This window comes from Manis javanica, chromosome 2 (assembly GCF_040802235.1).
Source record: "Manis javanica isolate MJ-LG chromosome 2, MJ_LKY, whole genome shotgun sequence".
Classification (NCBI taxonomy): domain Eukaryota; kingdom Metazoa; phylum Chordata; class Mammalia; order Pholidota; family Manidae; genus Manis; species Manis javanica.
The window spans coordinates 7828729-7852653 of record NC_133157.1 but is presented as its reverse complement, the minus strand read 5'-3'; the positions used below and the strand labels follow the sequence as shown (position 1 = coordinate 7852653).

The following is a 23925-nucleotide window of genomic DNA, read 5'->3' as shown; positions in this document are numbered from 1 at the left end:
ATGGAAGTGCATGGTTAGTATAGAGTGATCAGGTTCTACCCTGAGCTGGATTTGGGGTTATTGTTCCGTGATCAGGTGGGAAGGGCTGATGCCTGCAGAGGCTACAGCTGCCAGTGCCTGGAAGCACCAGTTGCATTTTCACTGTTCTAAACTTGTTTCTTTTCCAGTCCATCAGAATTACATTGGAAATGATGCAGAGAAGAGCCCCTTCTTCTTATCTGTGACCCTCTCTGACCAAAACAATCAGCGTGTCCCTCAATACCGTGCGATTCTTTGGAGGAAAACAGTAAGTGACTGGCTTGCATCGCATCTGGAGTTTCATCACCACTCCGGAATTTAATAGTGCCATTGGCAGAGGGGCTTGGGTAAGCCTCTTCGATGAGGTTCTTGGAGTTTGGACATTTGGGGCTATACTGTTCAGAGAGGAGACCGTCAGGCTCTGGTTTAACAGCAACTTCTCCCATATAAGCCACTAGTTAGACAAAGCCATTTCCCTCAGTCTTTGGCCCATGAAATAGGCCATAAATTGGTTATATTTTACAGTGTTGACCTTAGCTATTACTAATACTGAAAGCGATGAACCAGCCCACCTTCGACTCAAAGAAACAAAACTTACTGGAAGAATTGAATACTATTACATGGGTACAGCCCTGGGATGCTCCTGAGTCCATGAGTCACTCAGTCAGCCACTGAATCAGCTGTGCTTCTAGAGTTTCTTAGTTGAGGCTTAGCCCTTTAGTCAATTTCATGAGGTAGAAAACTATCTCTAGACTTAGACAAGCAGCCCTGTGCATGGTGGGGTCTGAATGCTCAGCAGAAGGCCAGCCCTTTCACCTCAGCAATGCAGATCTTTCTTAACTCAGGAAAGTTTTCTTATGTTATGTTCATTATTGTTAATTCTTTTCCTGTTTTCTGTTCTTTTTCTAGTAATGCTTATATTTGATCTGTCTCGTCTTTTACATTTTCTCATTATTTTCTTCTCTTGTTTTGTTTTCTTTTTTCTTTGCTTCTCAGAAAATTTTTTCAGAGACAGTGTGGACTCTGGAAAAAGCAAAAGGTTTGGAGTTAAGCAAATTAGGGTCAAATTACCTCAATAACACTCATTCATGTGAATTTGAGAAAACTGCTTATGCCCTTGGAGACTCCATTTTCTTCTTTGTAAAATGGGGAAAGTTCTGGGCTATGGCTCACAGGGTGATAAGGACTAAATAGATTACACTAAGTGAGATCTTGTTTGAAAGTCCCCATTTACCCAGACTGCTTAGATGCCTGAGGACAGAACATATTACTCTTGAATCAGTGCATACAGTGAATAATTAAAAAGCAATAAAATAAATCACACTTAGAAAATCTGATTCCTATTAGTTGGTGGTCTCACTTCATGGGTACATTTATTGAAATCCAATATTTAAACAACGGCAGGCTGATTTTTATCTCTGCTACAGAGTATATAAAAAATTGCCATGCTAGATCTTTTTGGGGAAGAAAGAACACAGAAACTTAAAAAACAGTAGTTTTTTTATACACACACATTTGCATGCATGCATGCATATAGAGCAATACAGTAGCAACTTCAAAAAGCTTAGAATTTCTAGGAACCACTACAGAGTCAACTGTGGGTAGGAACCTTTTATGATGATTGAAAGTAGGAGTAGAAATAATAAAATCTAACATTTATTGAGTACTTACTATAAGCCAGATACTACACTAAGTCTTCCAAATGCATTATCACAGTAGATATTATTGCAGGTTAGGGATGTTAAATGACACAGCCAGGGCCATATGCTGTGGCAGTATCCAGGGCTGCATGCTGTGCTGTCACAACTGCAATAATTAATTCTATATGTAATTCTTTGACTTGTACTGTCTATTCCCTACACTGTGAGCTCCATGAAAATAGGGGGTATGACTGCTTTGTTCTCAGTGTGCCCACCACCTAGTCCAGGACCTGGCACACAGAAGGAGCTGGATAAATATTTATTGAATGAATTAATGAATGATACCAAAGTCCAGCTTGACCTGTGTGCTATGCTACCTCTAATATATATAACATTCCAGGGTATGTTTCAGAAACTTTTCTTTTGTTAGGCAGGTTTAAGGTAAAAATCTGATGTAAAACAGAGTTCTACCTGCCTGGTGAGTCATTTCCTGCAGAGAAGTTTTGGGGCTGGCCCCTCTCCCCGTGTCACTGCATCGGGGTCAGTCCCGCCATCACCCCAGCCGCACTGAAGCAACACTTAGGCACCAGCCTGAGAAGACACTGCTGGGAACTCCGGCTGGTTCTCCCCAAGGGCGCGCGTGATGGTCTTTTCTCGCTCTTCACTCACTGAGAAGTGATCATGCCTTGTCCAAAACCTCTTCTGCACCAGGAAGGCTATTTTCAGGCTTTCTTCTTTTCTTATTTTATGTTTGCTAATTACAGTATTTCAGTCTCCCTGGTTTAAATATTCTCTTTGGATGACCCTGCCTCTTGTGGGCTAATAGTTAGTCTTTCCAAATTCTTTCACCTCCCCCAGCTCCTGTTGCAGTTTGTATTGGGTGCCTAGAGAGAAGGTGAATGAGACCTCGTAGTGGCAGGAGAAGAGGACCTGGGATCACCTGGGGCCCTCTGGGTTCCTTCTGGTTTCTGTTGGGGGGCCAATCTGGCCTCAGACTCAAAATCTTTGAGCTGTAACTGCTCCTCTCTGGCTTTTTTGGGTCATTGGAAGGCACTTGCCCCTGAAATCCACAGGCCATCCATTTGCCTGTTGTTGTGAAGTCACTGTACGTCGTGAACTCTTGGACCTGACGCCAGGTCTCTGCCAGTGGCTGAGCCTCCAGAGACTCTACCCTGTTACCTGCAACCCCCTACTGGCTACGTCAGCTGGTAGAGGGCAGGAGCGCTGTCTAATGCTCACAAATCTCATCCTGGTGACCAGCTACCCAAAGCTAGTGGGTTACTGTCCCTGGCATTTCAAACAGGTTCTACCTGGACTTCCAGATTCCCACGGAAGGCCCTACCTGGGAAGTGAGCCTCTAGGCCAAATGTTCTTAGGTGCCCCCAGGTCTCACCTTGATATATGTGCAGGGTTCCCCACCCCTTCAACGCCTGCCCTTGGAATGGCGGGATCCAGGCCCCTGGCATCTGACCCCATACTCTCCTGTCTGCCTTCTTCCTGCCCCAGGCAGGGCAGCGTAGGGTAGGTTTCCCACTTCCACCTTTCCAGAATGAATTTCCTCAATGTCACATCTTCTTCCTTCGGGAAATACCAGTCACTCCACTTCCTCACCTGGGACAGTTGCTAGGTCCTGAGGGAGCAGTGGAGGGGAAATATTTGCTTATACTCATTTCTAAGGATATTGTCTCTATTGCATTATAAATCGTGATAAGCACTCTGAGAGAAATAGAGAGGAAGAGATGGGAGTGCTGCTTGTAGGTGAGAGGTTCAAGGAGAGCTTCCCGAGGAGGCGACATGTAGAAGGACCTGCAGGAGGAAAGGGCAGCAGCCACACAGAGCAGGGGAAGGGGCGAGGTGGGGAGCCTTCCAGGCAGAAGGAAGGGCGAAGACAAGACAAAGGAGGAGCTGGGGTTACTTGGAGGGCGCTAGAGAAGCCGGGGGTTGGGGAGGCAGGCGTTAGGCCCAGGACCTCCAGGAAGGCGGCCGGGACTGCCTCTGAGTGTTAGTCGGCTTCTGCTGAGAGGTGCACTGCCTTCTCCAGAGCCTCTTGTCTGGGCTCTGGATTCTGCGCCAGGGCAGGTGAGTGTTTGCTGATGGGCTTACATGGGGTTGTGGAAGGGAAATGAGGAACCGAGACATCAGAGCTGAGCGCTGGCCTTAGTGGGCAGCTATTAAGCCCCTGTGAGCCCCAGACTAGTGCTGAAGGCTGTGGGCAATCCAGAGAAGCAGATGACGGAGCGCTCCCTAGGCCCACAGAGGCCCACGTGCTGTTATAAGAGCTGAGTGTATACATCTGCCTTAAACATTCTTGCATATCTCTTCTAAACACAAAGAAAAGGCTTTTTTAAGAAAATGACTCATACTTTGTTGTAAAAATTCCACCCAAACAATACAGCAAGTAGAAAGGCCAGGAGCGGAATCCAATTACTCAGAGATCAGGACTGCAGCACCCTAGACATCCGTTCCTTAGCACACACGCACACGCACGCACACACCCCTGCTACGTAAACAGAGTAACCTCCGACATGCACTTCTGCACCCTTGCTGTGCTTGCTTAGCATAGCCGGATATGTGCGCGTACTTCACTCTCCCTACGCGTTTATTGGTTCCCCTGGAAAACAGAACTGGAAGGTGTCTTTCTATTAGAGAGCAACTCTGGAGAGCCAGAAAAACAGAAAGATGGGGAGGAAGAGCTTTACCTGTCTGTGGTGAAGGAAAACACAAATCCACGATCCCAGGAGCCCTGGGTGTCGTATCCTTGCCAGTAGCTCGTGAAGATGTTACTGTCCCCAGACAGAGGCTGGATCCCTCTCTCTCCTATTCCACACATTTCCCCACAAGCTGCCCTCAGCTTCTCTTTAAAACTGCCTCTGGTGTGTTTGGTGAGAATAAAAGGTAGCCAAGGGAAGGGGAAGGGGTGAGCAGGACGTCAGGTTCCGACAGCTCATCTGCTCCCCGAACCCCTAAGGCACCTAAACCACCAGACACTAAATCCATAAACGCCGGGGCTGGGGGACAGTGGGAGATGCTGTCAAGCCTGAGCAAGAGTTTTTCCAATGTAGTTTCTGTTTATTCATATAAATTCCCCTTGAAGAAAAATGAGAAAGAGCAGATATGGGTTTCGTTTGAATGCCAGGTGAGGCTCTTTCAGAGATGGCAATTGCCAAGCTTCTCACTGATTTGGTGTTTTGATTTTCCAGGGTACCCAGAAAATATGCCTTCCCTACAGTCCCACAAAAACCCTCTCTGTGAAGTCCATCTTAAGGTGAGTACTAATGATAGAAACCCAACACCGGGAGCCTTCAGGAATGGTTTGTTTCCTGGGATCATTTCGATGTTATCTTTCCACTTTCTCAAGCCTTAACCTTGTACCAGACATTTTGCTGGGCACTTGACATGCATTCCCTAGTGTAATCTCACGGTGACTCTGTCAGGCAGGTGTTGTTATTAGCCCCGTTCTGTAGATGGGGAATTGGAGGCTCAGGCAGAGAAAGCCAAGACCACATGGCTAGTGTGCAGTGGAACCAAGGCCCGAGTCCAGGCTGGGCTGATACCCAGCATCCTTCTTAAGCATCTCCAAGTGGCTTCATCGCCTGCTTGTTTTTCACACATGCATGCAAATACTTTGATTTTGTAAAGTAAATCAAAAAATCTTTTCCCTTCAATTTTTCTGCTTTGAAATAGACTCCTGTGTCAGCAAATGCTACTCAGAGAAGAAGGTGCTTATTCTTTGAAACAAAAAGTGAAAGGAATGGAATGGCAGCTGCTTGGCACTCAGCTGCCTCTGCCCCACCTCGCCACTGCCCTCTCCTCTCTCCCCCATCACGTGGCAGACCCCCTAGGGAATGCCACCGCTCAGATGGGGCCTGTTGCCTGTCATTAGCCAAGATGTTCCATCATAGTAACAGTAGCTTCTGTTTGCCAGGCGCTGTGCCAAATGCTTTACAAACATTCTCTTGGTAAATCTTTAAACCTGCTCCACAAAGTAGATCCATTATTATCTCCGTGCCCCATACGAGGAATCGGAGCCTCAGAGAAGTGAAGGAATTTGATAGACATCTCACAGCTGGTAAACCTGGAGCTGGGGTTTAAACCCGGGTCTACTTGACTCCAGGGCTTAGCCTGTTAACTGATACCATGTTCAATGACTGCAAGAGCTTCTCCCAGTGCCCCGGCAAGTGACTCTCTCTTCCCTGGAACTAGATGGTGGAAGGAGATGGTTTTCATCATTCCTGGCTACAACTCGTACTGCCGAGCTGTCTCTTAGAGTGACAGACTTGACCGTCCGCAAGAGGTTGCATCTGGCTGAGGAGGGGGCACAGATTAAGAAGTAAACAGTTCTGTATCTTATTTTCAAGCTCGATTTGGTCTCTACATTGCAGGCCTTCTCCTTTCTGCTCTAGGCCTTCTGATGTTTCTCCTGCACAATCTGAAGCCTGAGTTAAGAAAGCTCCTTTTCTTGGAAGTATCTTGCTGCCTCTCATTTGATGTGAACCTTAACTTGCCTTGACAGTAATACTTTGCATTATACTGTCTTAAGATTTCTGTCAATCTTTTTTTTTCCTGAAAAGAAATTACTCCAGCTCCTTTCCTCTGTATAAAGACCAGGCATTTTGTTTAGTTTTAATTTCATTAAGTTATATGAGCAGGGCCATTGCTTTGTAGCCTATCACTCACATTTCAGCAAGAAATTTTTTTTTTAAATATGGGGGATTAAAACTTGTTCAGTTGGGGCCAGTGGGAGAAATGATTTTCTCTTTGTCACAATCATGAACTGGAAAACTTAAAAGGAAATTAAAATATAAATATTATGGAGTCAGGTAAGTGAGTTCAAATGTTGGCTCTACTACTTACCAGCTTTGTTATCCTCATCTGGGTCTTAATTTCCTCATCTTTAAAATGGGGATAAAATAGTCCTTGTCTCCCTGGGACTAAATCAGATAATGCCTGTAAGGCCTTTAGCAGTGTGCCTGGCATATAGGAAGTGCCCTCTAAATATTAGCTCTTACTATTTTTAGCTTTCACTTACAAATACGGGAATCCTAGATGAAAGGGACCTTAGGGATCATCTCGTCCGACTTCCTCGTTTGACCTCTAGAGGAACTTGGGCTCAGGGAAGTTGACGTTGAACATAAAAGGGTGTCCAAAGTTGCACATAAGTTAACCGTAGAAGAATAATCCTGTTAAGGATGGCCTTTTGCTCTAAGTGGCTGAGGAATCACCAGAGGAAGAAAGAAATGTCAGGTCATCTTAATTACACTTCATTGTGTCCTTCATTGCTGTGTAAATGTCAATGATACATTTTTTTTATTATGCACAAGTAAGAATCTTGACAATTAGACAAGGTGGCCTGGAATGGATGCTCCCGATTCCTCCCTTCCTCCATCTTTGGGAGACAGTTATATGCGTGAAGGACAGTGCCGTGTTTAGTACACGCGTGTAGTCATTCGGTGATCGCCCCTTCATTGGTTTGTCTCTGCTGTGGGCCAGGCCCTTCGGGGACTTCGGCTCTGGGTTTCCAAGAGAGTGTTTGTTTCTCTGAAGAACTGAGAGTTGCTCCACATTGTTTAAATTCCACCACACTGTGGCTCATTCTGTCCATTCTCTTCCAGTGCCATGAATCTGGACAAATTTGAGAAAGGCCCCAGGGAAATTTTTCATCCTGAAATACAAAAGGTAACAGAATTTTATGCTTCAAAACTGCATAAATTTGATCACAGCATTAGATTAGAACTGACAGATCATCGGGGATGCTGAGCCTAGGATTCTGACTACAAATCAAAACTCATTATAGAGAACCTCACAGCCGAGATTCTGATCTGCTTGGTCTAAGGTAGAGGCAGGGAGTCTCTATTTTTCAAAAGTTCCATGAGTGATTTTGAGGTGTGGCCATAACTGAGAACTACTGAGCTTCATGGTCCTGGGCCCATGAGCCGAAAAGGTGCAGGCTCAGAGGATCTTGTTGGTTGAGAAGACCAGTCTCTTTACTAAGCATGTAGAATTGGAATTGTGTGGAATGTGAGAGTTTCTCTAATTAATAAAATACAGAATGTGTTTACTGAGTTGTAACTGGTGCCGAAGGCTGTGCTGGGTCCCGTGGAGAATAGACGGTACCCAGAAAGCTGTCCTGTTTCCTTAGGACTACTGTTAAGGGAAAACAGACTGCCCTCGAAGAAAAAAAAAAAGGGGTTAGTCATCCTCTTGGTGACAGGCCATCCAAAGGATGTCTGCCAAACTTTTGTCTTGCAATTCCAATCAACTTAGCTCTGAAATTGTGCCCTTGAAACTTAGAAACACAGCCCTCACCAGTAGCGTGCTGATTGTGTGTCAAAGCCGAGCTTCAAGGAGTTGGGTCCGCCGGGAGGGGTGCCAAGGAGCGAGGCTGGAGAGACAGGTTGGAAGTCCACCCAGGAGGCAGCAGGGAGCCAGAGGGGCCTTTAAGCAGAGGATCGTCATTCTTGAATCTGCTTTTTAGGGAAATAAGACAGTATGAGGAGGATAGGTGAGAGTCAGACAACCTTTGCGTGCATAGCTTTAAAATACAGTTAGCTCTTAAAATAAACTTTTGGCTCTCAACTTAGCTTACCCCAGATATACAGAGTTGTGAATCTCCTATCTTTTGCTTTAATTTAATTTTTAAAGTAGTATTTGTATCCTGACTCAACCACAGAAAGAACTGAGGCCAAAATGGGTGTATTAGGTTAAACTGAAAGCAACTTTAAGCTTTGCTATGCTTAAAAGTAGTTCTTTATAGCAAATTTAAAAACAAAGTAGAATTATAAATATGCCAGTACCAGGGTGCCTTCATTACTTCATTTGTACAGATTATCATTCTTACTCCTTGCCTTCTGGGAGCCTAGGTGCGAGCCCGAGACACGGGGCCCCACAAGCCTCAGAGGCCCCTCTGATGCTGCTTTCTGCATCTTGCTCTGAGCGGAGTGCATCTCTGCTCAGCCATCCCTATCTGTTTTCTGTCTTTCACAAAATAAAAAAGGACAAGAAAACAAAAATACAGCAACCTTCTGCCTATATTTACATAGCTTTGTGCCTTTTACCAAACAAAAAACACATTCATGCTTTCCTATCTTTGTGTTTTGACTTGCTTTCCCTTAAGGAGGAACTGCTCATGACTTCCCCTCCATTCAATGAGTGAGTGTGCACACGTGTGTGGGCCTCGGTGGCAGGAGTGGCACTGCTGTGCGCTTTCCGTAGATTTCCCTCAGGAAGCCTGAAACTACAGGCTTAGGTATAGGGGAAAGAGTTCTTACAAATTACTAGATCCAAAAAGTAAACAGAAAATAAACCAATCGCATGATAAAGAAGGCATCTTTCCACCACGTGGGAAGGTAGCTGATGCTATTTTAAAAGTTATTCATCTGTTTCCGGCTGGTGTAGGGCAGTAACATTTTTCTTGGCCAAAGTCTTCCCAGAAGAAAGGTGTGATACACTCACTGTAAATGGACAGCGAAATGTGTTCCTTCCCGCTGCTATGCGTCATCTTTGTTTCCAGAAAGTGGTGGTATGATATGACTGTCCCAAATGGCCGGGTATTTTATCAAAATCTGTAGAGCTAAATTTGAATGTTTGAAGCACTTCTGGGGGGAAAAAGTGATCTAAGCTTCAGTAAGCTGAAGCTTGGCTTTCACAGAAAGTCAAAATAAAATAATCGCTATTAAGTACGGGCATAACTTTTAAAACTTGGTTTGACAGGACTTGCTGGTTCTTGAAGAACAAGAGGTAAGTCGTTTTTTTGAGATATTTGTCCCTGCTGTGCTCTGCCTCCATATTTGTAAATGTGCTTCTCGCTTCATTATGAATACAACCTTTCCTCTGAGTCAAGCCTCTACGTGGATCTGCTCAGTGTGAACCTATTATCACTGACTCTACTGACATGTTTTTTCAAGGTACATTTCAGAGTTTTCTATGCAGCCAGCTATAAAGATATAAAAACAATCAAGCTACCTAAATATGCTTGGAAATAGTCAAATTTTAACCTTGTGATCAAGGTGAGTCATGATGTTTTTATTTTCATTAAATTAAAAGTCACGTGTTTGTACTATTAGCGCACTCGATTTATAGGATTCCATATTTATTTGCGTGTTTCCATTCCCTGTTGCCCCACTTTAAAAAAAATGCATTGGGTTTCCTAAGTACGTAACTACATAGGGAACTATCCAAAATATTATCAATAGGCAATTGAGTAATTAAATTATAGTTAATGCACATTATACCTCTCAGTAAATGGCGATATCATTTGTCCAGTTGCTCAGGCCAAACTTGGAAAAATTCTCACACCTCTCTTTCTCTCACAGCCTGTATCTAATCCGTCAGCACGTCCTGTTGACACTTTTTCAAAATATATCCCTCATCCAAACATCTCTCAGGCATCGTCCCCTACCACTCCAACCCCTTGACACACCCCAGATCCTTACCCAGCCTGTTAGGGCCCACGTGATCCGGCCCAGGCCACCTCTCCAGTCCTCCAGTCCACACTAACCATACTGATTCCTTATTCTCCCTCCTCCTCGGGGGGAGCCTGCTGTTCCCACCTGGGGGTTGCTCTTCCCCAGGTGTCCGCAGGGGTCACACCCCTGCTTGGTTAGGACTCTGCTCAGAGAGGCCTTCCTTGATCACCTGTGTGAAACAGCACACCTTCTCTCCCACCCTCTGCCCTTTTCCACTGCTTTCTTTTTCTTCTCCACACTTGTATTTCCATTTATTTATTCTTTACCTGTTGCCCCACTATGTATGTGCCATGTGAGCAGGGACCTAGACGTCTTGTTCGCAGCTGTCTCACCAGCTCAGAACAAAGCACACAGAGGGCACAGATTAAATATTTGTTGGCTGAATAAGTGAAGTATGGATTGATTGAATGAATTATGAAATGTTTTGATGCCATTTGAAAGAATGAAATAGATGTTTATTTACTGGTGTGGAAGGGTTTCCATAATGTAGTATTTACTGGAAGAAAAAGTGACACACAGGCAATACATGCAGCATAGTGCCAGTTGTCTTTATAAACAAAGATTTATATTCATTCATTCAGCAAATATTTACCAAGCTCCTACTGTGTGTGTACCATGTACTGTTTGAAGCAATGGGGATACCCTGATGAACGAGACAGGGTCCCTGGTTCATGGAGCTTCCCATCGGGTGGCAATAAGACAAACTAAGCAGGTACACAAACCCAAACACAGTTATGACAGCCCCGAGGGCTGTGAAGAAAGTAAAACAAGGTAGGAGCTGTCAAGTAGGGAATAGGTTTTTCACAATGAACAAACAGGGTAGGTTTCCCTGCAGCAGTGACATGGCAGCTGATTCCTGCATGTGGCGCTGTAGATGCCCCCAGCCTGCAGGCAGGAGTGCGTTTGGACGAGGCAGTGGAGGCAGAGGGCAATGCAGCAGAGAGCAGGCCAAGGGAGAAGGCTACGTTTCCATCTAGATCTGCTCTGTGTTCACACCACGCTTGTTCCTAAGGAACTCATGAACTCCACGTGTGATTTGTAAAAGGCAAAACATAAAATGGAACATAGATTCCTGGCCAGTATTTGAAAAGTACAGAAATGCACAAAAAACAAAAGGAAAATATCACCTACAATCACAGAAGAAACTAGTGTTGGCATAGTATCACACTGTGGTCTATATGTTTGTTATATCTGATAAAAAAAATTGGAATTATGCTATATGTAGTTTTTACATCTCAAAGCAACTCTACTCATAATTCATAGGTATTTATCGAGCACCTGCACCGTGCACGTGCATGCCTATTCTGGCAAACAGAGCAGAAATTTTAAGTGGGAAATGTGAAAGCTCCCCAGCTACGCTGTTTCCACTCTCCCTGCAGATCCCCGGTTAACTGGTTTGGTGTATATTCTCCATACTCTTCTTTTTGGATCTCCCAAATTTTTAAAAAGAAATAGCTGATCCCTCTATTTCTCCATGTCATTTCCTAACTAAGTGAGAGGATATTTGCTCCAACCAACAAGAACACTCTTACTGTGTATTTGTGGAGGGATGAGAAACAGGGACCCCCTGTCAGAGCTTGCTGGAGAGCTGTGTGGCCAAGCCCCTTCTTCCTAATCCTGCCAGCTTCTCACCTAGAGCATGTATCCCGATTCTGCGATAGTGATAGATTGTCAGCTGCAAAGACAGGCAGGGAAAAAGTACAGTGATGTTCCTAAGAGGTTAACTGTTTGGTAAAACCCAGGTTTTGTTTGTCCACTGCATAGAGGGGACCCCCAGGGGAGAACGCAGCATCCCAAACTGTAGTGCACGTGGAAGGGGGAGAGACACGTAGGGATGTATGAGTCCTAAGGGTACGGAAGCCTCGCCTAAGCAAGACTGACGAGGAACCAGGCGGTCCAGTTTTGAAACAGGCCATCATTTCTTGATTCTTCTGGACTCACTGGGACTTTAGTTTCTCCATATATTTCACTCTCCACAAAAGAAATATAACTCCTAATTCCCAAGAATGTGACTGCACATTGGTTTGTAATCATGTTAACTTTTGTCTCATAAAATTGAGAACTCAAAAGTTTAAGTCCCATACAACTAGGAATTACAATTATGACATTATGTCTAGGGGTGAGTGTCTGATCAGGATCTAAGTCCTGAGAAAACCACTTCACATGGATCCCCTCCACCAGTCACCTCCTTCCAGGGGCCCAGATCTGGTCTTGGGACCTTGAGAGCTCCCTCCCTTCCCCCAATATCCGGAGCTCAGGGTGGCGGCCAGTCTCATGAAGCGCTGATGGTGTCGGATTAAACGGTTTGTTAAAATATGATTTGTGGTGGTCAGGTAGCCCCTCACATCAAACTAGCGCCTCCTAAATAGCCTGTCCTAAAAACTGTCTCCTCCAAAAATAGGACCCATTACACACAGTAATACTGATTTCTGGAGTAAATGAAAACTCTGTTAATCATTAACATCACTTGGGCAGTCCCAGAAACATAATGACTTGAATGAGACCTTGTCTGTAATTTCAAGTCCTTAAAGCCCTACACCACCCATCTTTCTGGAATTTCCACCTGAAGCAGAACAGGTCCTTAGCAAGGGTACTGGCAAGCTTGCTGCCAACCTCAGAGCAGCCCCATGAAAGCTTTTTAAAGCTGAGGCCAGTGATCAGTTGGCAGTGGGCCTCATTTCTGCCTGTGGCTCTCTGCTTCACCCACCCAAAATCGCCCTGAGAAGACTATGCCATGGGGTTGGGAAGTACACTGAGTCAGAAGTCCCGAGACCTGGCGTCCAGCTCCTGTCCTGCCTTGTACTTAGTGCTGCCCTGGGCGAGTCTCGCCCTCCCTGGGCTTCAGTCTGTAAAGTGAAAGTGTGGATTCTAACAGGCTGTTAGTTCATGGCTCATGGCTCTGCTTGTTGGCCCAGTCCTTCTGCCCCGGGCTTGCTAGCTGTCAGTTCAGCCAGCCCTGATCCTGGGCCTCCTGACAGTCTGCTGGTTTATTCCTCCAGTCCAGTGGTTCTCAAAGTGGGGTCCCTGGACCAGCAGCATTGGCATCACCTGGAACTTCAAAATACAGATTCTTAGGCTGTACCCTGGACTACTGAATTAGAAAGTCCAGAAGTGGAACCCAGACACCTTTATTTTAAGAAGCCTTCCAGGTGATTGTGATGGCTGGTCAAGTTTCCATTTCTATTTCTAAAAGAGTCCACAAGTTATCAGCCTAAGATTGTTGTGTTAAGTTTTACATTACCCTGAGCTCTCTTGTGCTGACTGGGGTCTGGACGGCTGCTGCTGGCTTGATCAGAAGACAGTATCCATCCTGTGAGTCCCTGCAGGCCATTCGCTCTGAACACTTTTGCCACAGAATCCTGGCAGACACCATTAATAATGAAATTACAGATGAATTAACTCACATAAAAGCATAGAGCTGCATCTGTAAGTTAGACAAATCTATCAATAAGGGAATGATCGTTGTTAATGTTGGTCAAAATTGAGATGGAGGGAAGGGAAGTGACACCCCTCACATCTGTTCCAGTCCCTGCAGGTTTCGTAAGTAAGGATCAGCTCACCTCATAACTGTGTAGAATTTGATGATAAAATTAAATTCAACAGCTTTTGTTTTCTATTGTAAGGGCTCTGTGAATTTCAAGTTTGGGGTTCTTTTTGCCAAAGACGGGCAGCTCACCGATGATGAGATGCTCAGCAATGGTGAGTGTCTCTTGCTTTCTACTCACAGAAATGCTGTTCTGCCCCATTGCAGTTTTGATAACCCAAACCAGATTGCCTGTTGAGTTAGGGTTTTTAACCAAAGAAACAGCCAGTTGTTTCACTGAAATTTTAGGGTACATTTTTGGGTGAATTTTGTCTGGCAGATGTTGCCCGGTTTCATTCCTTTGACAGATATTTGTCAGTCACCTAATTTGTACCAGGCAGTGGCACCAGAGCTACAGTTTAACTGGAAAGTTACATGGGATTTGAAGAATTTGCTTCTTCATAGTCTTAGTAGCAGAAGACTTTTCTCTGTGATTTTTTTTTTTTTTTTTTTGGTGGGGAGAATTATGGAATGGGGCCATTTTCCTGTTACATAGCACTTTTCCTGTTAGTCCTGGTTTATTGTTCATGGAAGCATTTAGTCACAATGTTTTCATTTCGCAATGCCGGACACTTGTGACCCCAGCCTGGCAGCGGTGAGACTGCCTTAGCCCGGTCGTTTTCCTTCCCCCCGATTCCTGGGGCCTTCTTACGTGGTCTCTCCATTCTGTCCACCCATTGCCCACATCTGCACAGCTTACTGCATTTCCCAGTGGCATAGAAAATGAGAGTTTGTACCTTCCCCTTACTGTACCTCTTCCTACAGAAATCGGAAGTGATGCTTTTCAAAAATTTTTAAATCTCCTGGGTGACACAATCACTCTAAAGGGCTGGACGGGCTACCGCGGCGGTCTGGACACCAAAAGTAAGCTTGCCCTGTGACCAATTCTGTTATTATTTGTGTGACTTTGGTTAGCCAGCCTGATCTGTATCTGGATTTGTACCAAGATGGGGGAAGCGGTGGACTAAAGAGGGTAAGAGGGAAGTGGAGCCTCACACCTCGTCCAACACAGGTCCCTGGACACATCTGGGGGCTCCGCTGAGCTTTGCAAGACTGACTCGGCCCTCACAGCCTCAGGGTGTACCAGGCCTGTGCCCGGCCCTGGGGACATAGCAGCGGATAAACCAACGTGGCCTCTGCCTTTCTAAGAGCCCGTAGTCTCGCGGACAACACAGACGTGAGACATAATCATCAACTACTTGGATGCTGAGTACTTGGAGGAACTAAGAAGTACAGGGCGCCACAGGGACATTTTGCCTAATCTGGGGGATCAGAGAAGGCTTCCCCGAGGGAGTGATGAGTAGGAATAATAGTGTCTTGAGGAGAGAAGAGGATTTCAAGCAGAGAACATCTGTGAAATCCTTGAGGCAGGGAAGAGCCTGGTATGTTCTAGAAACAGAGAATGCCTTTATGGCTGGAGGGAGCAGAGGGACTGGAGGAAGGGAGAGGGAGGATCCACAGGGAGTTTGGGAGCATTAATAATTTTGGATTTACTCTAAATAGAATTGGATGTCACTAAAGGGTTTTAAGTAGGGGCGTGCTGGGATCAGATTGCCCCTTTGAGCAGAACTTGTTGGCCGCAGAGGAGGGAATGGTCCAGAGAGTATTTAAGAGGAGCAGCCAGTTAAGAGGCTGTTGCAGCGTGTGAACAAGAGCTGATTGCCTTGGCTGGAGAGGATGGGAGGCTGCAAGGGAGAGGAGTGGACTGATTCAAGAGCCATTTTAAAGGTAGAATTGGTTGATGCTATGGGGCTGATTGAATCTGGAGACAGAGAGGAAGAGAAATGACAGAGGACACCTGGCTTTTAGGCCGGCCAGCTGAGAAGTGGTGGCCGCAGCAGTGAGAGTGGGAACATCTGAAGGGAAACAGCTTTGGGGGTGGGGGTCTGCAGAGGCAAAGGGGATAAGATCACAAATTCAGATCTGATGCCGCATGCTGTCTTGTCATTGTATAGTGTTTCTAATTCTCTCCTATGCTTTTACTTCTGTCTGCTGACTTGCTCATCCCGGTGAGCCAGCCAGGTGATGCTAGGTTCATCTGGCCTAAATTGGACAGGCTTCAAATCCCTCTGGGAGCCTCATCTCTCCCCAAGCTCATGTTGGTGTCATTTCACAGACTCTGTGTAGGGAAAGATAAGCAATTTGTGAGAATAACACTGTGAATAATGTAACTGACAGATACATGCAGACCACTGGTCGGGCCCCAGCTTTACCCCAACGAGCTGCCTGTGCACATGGGGGGCCCAGGAATGCCTGCAAACTCATCATCCCCATTGCTGACTCAGCCTCTCTGCAGAACTGTCATCCGTTGAGCCCTTGCTTATGGCTAGGCGCTCTTCTAGCATTTTCCAAGTATCATCTTGCAAACATCCCTAGGAGTTAGACACTATTTCTACCCATGTTCAAATTAAGAAACTGAGGCTCAGAGAAAGGGGACTTGTCAGAAGTATCATAGTTAATGAGAAATGAGTCCAAGTCTGCTGAACTCCAAAGCCCATGCTTCATCGCTACACTGGTCTGCCAGGGATAGGCTTCCTTTGGTTTTATGGATGTGATAATTATTTTATGTCATCTTGTATTAACTGTGTCCTATACACCAGCAGCAAGAATTGTAACATACTCTCCTTTCTAGCTCAGGCTTTTCATGACATCCCCTACTCCAAGGCAAGGCATGCATCCGACAGCACAGGAGCTTGGAGGGGGAAGAAGGGGTTTCTGCATCAGCCGGCGCATGATCTCTACCATTGTTTCCACTGAGATGGATAATCCAGAATAACCTTTGAGAATGTACTGACTATGTGCTACATTCCCCTCATCTACAAATAAAGACTATTTCCTTATGGTCTCTGCATTCTCTGTGACCGCTAAACACATACTTGTATTTTACAGATGATACCACAGGGATCCATTCAGTTTATACTGTATACCAAGGGCACGAGATCATGTTTCATGTTTCCACCATGTTGCCGTATTCCAGAGAGAACAAACAGCAGGTATGTATGAACACAGACTCCCTGAGAGCACACGAACCATCAGTGACCTAAATGTGGAGAAATATCATCATGGTTTCATAGCGTTAGAGACCACATATGTTCCTATGTGGGCTGAGCTTCAGGCACCGGTGTAGGGATGTTGTTCACTGTCTGTGTATTTGAACTTTCACTGAGCCTTGGCAGAGCCCTCCTCGCTGATGCTATCAGCTCCTTAAAGAAAGAAAGGACCAGAGGTAGTAGAGTCCGTGTGCGAACCGGTGTATGTACTTGCATGTGTGAGTGTGGCTTTATAGACTCCTAAGGGACTGTTTGGCATATGCGTTGCCTTGTCTCCGTGACTTCTCCTGCTGTGCCTGTGTCGTGTCAGAATGAGCCGATCTGGGACACAAAATAAGCGGTCCTGAGTAGTGGCTGGCAAACGTCCTTCAGGTTAATGCAGAAGGTCAGCGCTGAGTGCCTGCATGGGCTCCACCACAGTGGGCAAAAGCTGCCTGAGATTTCCTCACCCACCCCAGAGACTGGCCATTTCTAGGGAAGAAATTTCCGACTCGTTGGAATTTAGAGAGAACAAAGACACTTGCTGCTGGGTTTTGAAGCATTTGGGGGGTTCCATTTAACTTTCTATTTAATTTTATCTTTTTATACATCGAAGGCCTCTGAATGAATAAATATCACAAACAAGAGTGGACAGTTGTTCAGCAAAGACTTGTGAGAAATATGAACCTAGAGAGGGTATGTGATGAGCTACAAAGCTTTTCTTTCTGAGCACTTGTCATTTTTATTTCAATCAGACTGCAGTAAGGGGGAAGATGCAAAGCAGATCAGTGGGCTAAAGCAGGCCATGGAGTCGGGGGGCATAAAGGCGCCTCAGGGACATGGCGGTGAGGGGTAGGAAGAGGGAGTTCTGTTGGGCGGTTTGGGGCCTGGAAGAAGGAGTTGGTGGATTGTCTTGGAGGCAGTGGAGACCGCCGGAAGTTTTAAGCTTGTTCTTGAAGGTAACTGGACAGGTGGAAGCAGGAAGTGCCTCAGCCCAGGAAGACTGCTTACGTGGCTGAGAGTTCCTTCTGCAAGGCGTCTTCCTCTCTCTGGCTGAGCATATGTGCAGTATTGCTACTGGCTCCGTGTCTCAGGAGCTGAGACCCATAGGATCTCAGGGTGACGTGGGGAAGAGAGACCAGGCTGACCTCCCCAACAATCTTGAGTTGTACTGACCTCAAGTACCTGAACGATAACCTCATAAAACTTCCATTGAAATATTTTACAATCCTTCTATTCCCCCAGCTCCAACCTTTTCAGCCCTGTACTTCACCAGGACTGCCCATGTCCGTGACAGCTAGGGGCATTAGCCAGAGACAGACGCACAAAGATAACAGTTCAAGGCAGGTCTTTAACTGTATCTTTGGTGGGGATGTGGGGGGCTGTTGGCACAGCAGGGTGGACAGCACTCACCAGGAGCACTGAGACGTCCCCAGGTGGGCCCTGGTGTCCTCAGCATCTCGGCTGCTGCGTGGCTTGTGAGAGCTCAGGTCCTGCACTTGCCCAGCATGAGTGACAGGAAGGAAGTCAAAGCGCCCAGGAGGGCAGAGAAGGCCCCGTCTCTGGGAGCCTCTCTCTATACCTGTCTGTGGCTCTTGGGGGCCTTTGGAAATGGTTGAAAAGTCAGAGGCCAGCCTGGCTCATAAAATCTTGGTGGCTTTGTGACTTCCCACCATCTGGAACAGTAGTGGAATGGTCCAGGCCGTATCCCAAATCTGTTGTAAGGAAACGAACTTTCACAAAGAGTCCGTAGGTGTTGGTATTACAATAGCTTCTTACATCTCTCCCTCCTCCCACACCATACCAAACACCATGATGGGGCAGAGGGCCGCGTGGATATTTGCCCTGTGGGGCCTCACCTCCTTCTGCATCCTGCAATGTCCAGCACCACTCACATCTCCTAGTCCCCCAGCGCTCCAGTCCCAATGGAAGCCCAGGCTCTATGGTCAGCCAGACGTGGGCCAAGCCTTGCTCTGCCCTGAACCAGCTCTGTGATCTTGGCACATTCTCTGCATTGCCGAGCCCCAGGGCTTAGCTCTTGGTCCTCTTCTCTTCTCACACTCCTTCACTCCCTGGAGGATCTCACCCAGTCTCACGGCTTTAAGTGGCTTTTCTATGCTAATGACACCTGAATTTACATCCCCAGCCAGACCTCTCTTGAAAAATGTAGACTCAGGTGTGCAGCCTTCTTCTTGACCCCTCCACTGGGTCAGTGTCAGAATTGCCCTCCCTTTTTAAGGCTGAATAATATTCCATTGCATGTTTAACACATTTTCTTTATCCATCCATCCACTGATAAACATTTGACTGTTGGACACCTTTTGGCTATTATAAATAGTGCTGCAATGAACACTGATGTCAAATATCAAATGTTTGAGTCCCTGCTTTCAATTTTTTGGTATATACCAGATATGGAATTATTGGTTGTATGGTAATTCTATGTTTAATTTTTTAAGGAGGCTTCATATCATTTTCTACAGCAACTGCACCATTTTATATTCCCACTAGCAATGCACGAGAGTTCCAATTTCTCCACCTCCTCAACAACACTGAGTATTTTCTGGGTTTTTGTTTTGGTCTTTGTTGTAATAGCTATCCTAATGGTTGTGAAGTGGTATCTCATTGTGGTTTTGATGTGCTTTTCTTAATAATTAGTGATACTGAGCACCTTCTCATGTGTTTATTACCCATCTGTAGATCTTCTTTGAAGAAATGTATAGTCAAGTCCTGTGCCTATTTTTAATTAAGTTATTTGTTTTTGTTGTTGAGTTGTAGAGGTTCTTTATGTATTACGGTTATCACCCCTTGTCAGACAAATAATTTCCAAATATTTTCTCTCATCCTGTGGGTTGCCTTTTTCCTGTTGATGATTCTTTTGTGCCTTTAAGGCACAAAGGTTTTGAATATTGATGTCGTCTAATTTAGTTTTTTTCTTTTGTTGGCTATGCCTTTAGTGTCATATCCAAGAAATCACTTGAATTGAATTGAATTGAATTGAATTAAATTGAACTGAACTGAAATAATTAGAACATCTCTAACCCTTAGTTTCCTCATTTTCAAAATGGCAGTAATACCTAATATGAAACAGACAGGGATCCGGTTCTCCGGGAGCTTACAGTGTAGAATAGGGGACACACCAGGGATCCATGGAGAACAGTGAATCATTCTGGTCGGCCTATTAGGCCAAGGTCTGGGACAGGGTTTGGCAAACTATGGCCAATGGGCCAGTCCAGTGTACTGCCTATTTTGTTAAATAAGGGTTTATTGTACACCAGTCGAGTGGTGTACAATTTAGGGAATAGAGTCTCGTACTGTAACCTGGCTTTATGGCCCCATAAGTAGCCATGCCCACTTATTTATGTATTCTCTGTAGCTGCTTTTGCACTACATTGGGCACGAATAGGCAATATGGTCTGCAAACCCGAAAATATTGCCTGGTCCTTTTCATAAAACAATTTGCTGACCACAGGCCTAAGAGATTATTTTGGAAAAGTCAGCTGGGGTCAGATTAGGCAGGGCCATTGTTCTCACCAAGTTTCTGTTTCAGAGCTAGCTAAAGCATTTATAATAATATACATATTTTTATATGTATATTATTATATACATGAGGCCCATCCCCAGGGAATTCTGATGCAATGTCTCCCCTGTCTGGGGGCCTTGAACACCAGGTTTAGGAGATGACGAGTGAAAGTGAACACAGTCAGAGCTGGAAAACGGGAGGGAGTGGAGGCCAGGAGGTGAGTTAGGAGGCTTCTGTGGGAGGGGAGGCAAGAGGAATTGCAGGCCTGAATTGAGAGAGGAGCAGAGGGGCTGGAGAGGAGAGCCGGGAGAGGGGGCCGGGAAGCAGGGGAGGCAAGAACTCAGAGGGGCCTGCAGTTCGGGGCTCGGCGGTCGTTGGTTTGGTTGGTGGTGCTGTGTTAGTTTCTCAACCCTGTGAATGCACCATGTTTGAGTGACCTCAGTGATGTTATTTATTCTTACGTCCAGGTGGAAAGGAAGCGCCACATTGGAAATGATATCGTCACCATTGTGTTCCAGGAAGGAGAGGAACCTTCTCCTGCCTTTAAGCCTTCCATGATCCGCTCCCATTTTACACGTATCCTGGCCTTTGTGAACACTCCTGTTTATTAGCAAACTATTGGTCAGCCTCATTCGACTTAAAATGGCCCTCCAACCAACTGTTACAACTGCCTTGTGTGTCATCGCTTCTTTGCATCGCTTGATTCTGAGACCCAGCATTGTATTTCTCCCTCCTCTCTCCATCCATTGGAGTAGTAGATGAATTAATTCTCAAAGAATTCTTGACCTCTGAAATGTCTTTCTCTTTTGTCAGGTTGTCTACGAAATGAGGGGAACTTCTACCCGTCAATGATAAATGAATAAAAAGAATTATAGGTAGTGAATCCTCTGAGAAATTTGCTTTAGGTATAAAAACTTGCAAGTTAAGATAAAAAGCCAAAAATAATGTTTCTCTGTTGTCAGCCCTAGTAATAGAGGGTGTATTACCATCTCTTGAAATTTGAGAAATGGTAGTTAATCGCATTTTTATCTGCTTTCTCTCCTCTTCCTTAAATCCCCGTTTAGGTCATAGTGCTGGCAGAGTCCTGCTGAGGTTCTCGGCAATGTCCACGCGCAGCTCAGATGGGCATGGCACCTGAGCACGGCCAGCCTAACCGACACCCAGTCGTAGCCCTGTTGCTCTGGGTCACAGGCCATGACAGTGAGACTCTAAGGTGGTGCCTCTACAGGCTGTATGTAATAAGTAAAAGGCAGCTAAGAGGCATCTTCAGAATAAAGTCTGGTCTAGTTATTTATGTCCCCTGGAGACTCCAGTAAAAACGCTTGGAGTCAGGACTGTTGCGACTCATTGCATCTGGACGTGGATTGTTCTGCATAGTTTGACTTGTTCATTTTAACCTAACAGTATAGCCAGTCAGTTTTTAAAAGCTGAAAATTTCCCAGTTTATACCATGAGGACAGGGACGGAAATGGAAATGCACCCACACTTTAATAACTGGTTTGGCTCCCAAGTGATATTCTGCTCTTTTCCCTGGGATTTAGGACAAGTCCTTTCCCCTTCCTGCTGTGAGTCCTCTTGTAGAACAGAAAACTTCTCCAGGTACGATGCAGGAGGGCAAGGGAGGTGACACTAGGTGACCGAGAGGGACTCGTTACATTTCTAGAATTTCCTGTAGTTGTAGATTTGGGGCTTGACACATTTGTTTCTGGAAAGGGACAAGCAGATAGTTGGTGCAGATGCTCTCTGCTGCGCCCGGGAATGGAAACACTTTGAGGGATTGGTGGCTTTTTATTTTGTTTTTATTGAGGTATAGTTGATATACAATCTTATATTAGTTTCAGGTATACAACACACTGGTTTACCAGTGACCTACATTATTACATCTTCACCCCGACTGGTGCAGTTACTCTCCGTCAGCATAGGAGAGGATGTTACAGAATCACTGACTATATTCTCCGTGCTGTACTACCATCCCCGTGACCAACTTTTGTTATGATTGAGAATTTTTTGCCCTTTTATCCCCCCCACCCACCCCAAGCCTTCCCCCATGGTAACCACCAGTCACCACTCAGTGTCTGCGAGTCTGCCGCTATGACTGATGGGTTTTTAGCCCGAGCTAAGGAAAGCTGGGTGGGAGATGGCCAGCAAGGAGGAAAAAGAGCTGAACAGGGATGTGGTTCTAGTGTAGACACAGCGTGCCTGACACAAGCAGCACAGACTCATCTGAAAGGCTCCCACCAGCTATATTGGTTTCGTGCCTGACACAAGCAGCACAGACTCATCTGAGAGGCTCCCACCAGCTATATTGGTTTTTTTTGTCTGCCGAGGCCAGAAGGTTTAAATTACTTTTCTTTTCAAAATGTGTGAGGTGAAGTCTGTGACTGATTCCACACTGGGGTCTCATTTTGTATCTCCAGGCAAGGGAACTGCGCCTCGTGCTTTATTGGCCATTTAGTTTGCTTCACACATTTGTTCGTATTGCTTTTCTGACAGATTTGGAGACTTAGCGCTTTCCCCAAGGTATGAGCACATGGAGGTGGAACCTGTGTCTTCCGGGACTGTCTCTTTTAAAGAAATCAAGGTTCCATCTCAACCTATGAGTGGCAGGGACTCTGACCACCACGTGCATGTCTAGGATGATTCTGCACAGGGATTTTCAAAGCACAAGCCATTGACTGTGAGCGTCAGGGTTGTTGATTAATTTCCTTAACCATCCCCACAGATATTTTTGCCTTAGTGAGGTACAATCAACACAATGACAATTATAGGTACGTAATGACTTTTTCGTGATTGCTTGTCTTAATTCATGTTTACGCATTCATTTGGCAGTCATTTTATGAGACTCTTGGTGCCCACATTTCCTGACTGATTTGATGTGAGGTCTTCACCACATGGAACTTTCTTCAAGGTCACCACCTCTTCAGGGAAAACTTGTTCCATGTAGCGCAGTAGACCCAGGGTCAGGGTACTCTACAGTGGGCACAAATTTGATATGTTTGATCTTGACTGGAGAACCCCCTTTCCATAGGCCACAACCTTGCCCGTTTATCCTTCTGTTCTCCAAAAACTAATCTGTTAAAAGGTATCATGATGTTGTGAAAAGAGCATGAATTTTGAGCCCAACAGATTTGAGTTGGACTCCCAGCCTCTGTCATTTATTACCTTTAAGGCTTTGAAAGAGGTGATCACCTCGGAGCCCTGGCCTCATCCATAGACTGAAGGTGATGATATTACCTCGGCAGGGTGAGGAGAGGTGGTCAGTGCTGCGCAGCGGGGGCTCAGCGGGGGCTCTGCCACTGTCCCTGGGGTGCTGACCTTGCTCAGAGCGAAGGATACAGGGCGACTTGGCCTCTGCCCTCCAGCACATAGGACATGCCTGATGGCCAGGGTGGCTCTAGAGAAGACATGCTGTTGTAAAATAAATATTCCTAACACATCACATAGGCAACCAGACAAATTTAAAGTCCAATACTGGTGATCTTTGAAGGAAAACCAACTGATTCTGAAATGTTCTCTGTACATAGGCTGAAAATATTTTCAGAAGAAAGTGTACCACTCTTTGGCCCACCCTTGCCATCCCCACCGGTGTTTACAGACCGCCAGGAATTCAGGGACTTTTTGCTAGTGAAATGTAAGTTTCGATTTTGAAATGTTTTTGCACCTTGTTGTA

The 23925-nt window shown here is 45.6% G+C and overlaps 1 protein-coding gene across 3 annotated transcripts in view; it reads left to right on the top strand.

Moving 5' to 3' along the window:
- GARNL3 (GTPase activating Rap/RanGAP domain like 3) overlaps nucleotides 1-23925 on the top strand; it is a 132729-nt gene that overhangs the window by 72751 nt on the left and 36053 nt on the right. For all 3 annotated transcript variants that reach the window (XM_073224262.1, XM_037008129.2, XM_073224264.1), the window contains 10 exons: nucleotides 168-286; nucleotides 4859-4923; nucleotides 7271-7334; nucleotides 9369-9395; nucleotides 13747-13822; nucleotides 14472-14570; nucleotides 16596-16699; nucleotides 20723-20831; nucleotides 22978-23023; nucleotides 23780-23886. In XM_073224262.1, the coding sequence (XP_073080363.1) occupies nucleotides 168-286; nucleotides 4859-4923; nucleotides 7271-7334; nucleotides 9369-9395; nucleotides 13747-13822; nucleotides 14472-14570; nucleotides 16596-16699; nucleotides 20723-20831; nucleotides 22978-23023; nucleotides 23780-23886 (816 nt within the window). The remainder of the gene's footprint in view (nucleotides 1-167; nucleotides 287-4858; nucleotides 4924-7270; nucleotides 7335-9368; nucleotides 9396-13746; nucleotides 13823-14471; nucleotides 14571-16595; nucleotides 16700-20722; nucleotides 20832-22977; nucleotides 23024-23779; nucleotides 23887-23925) is intronic.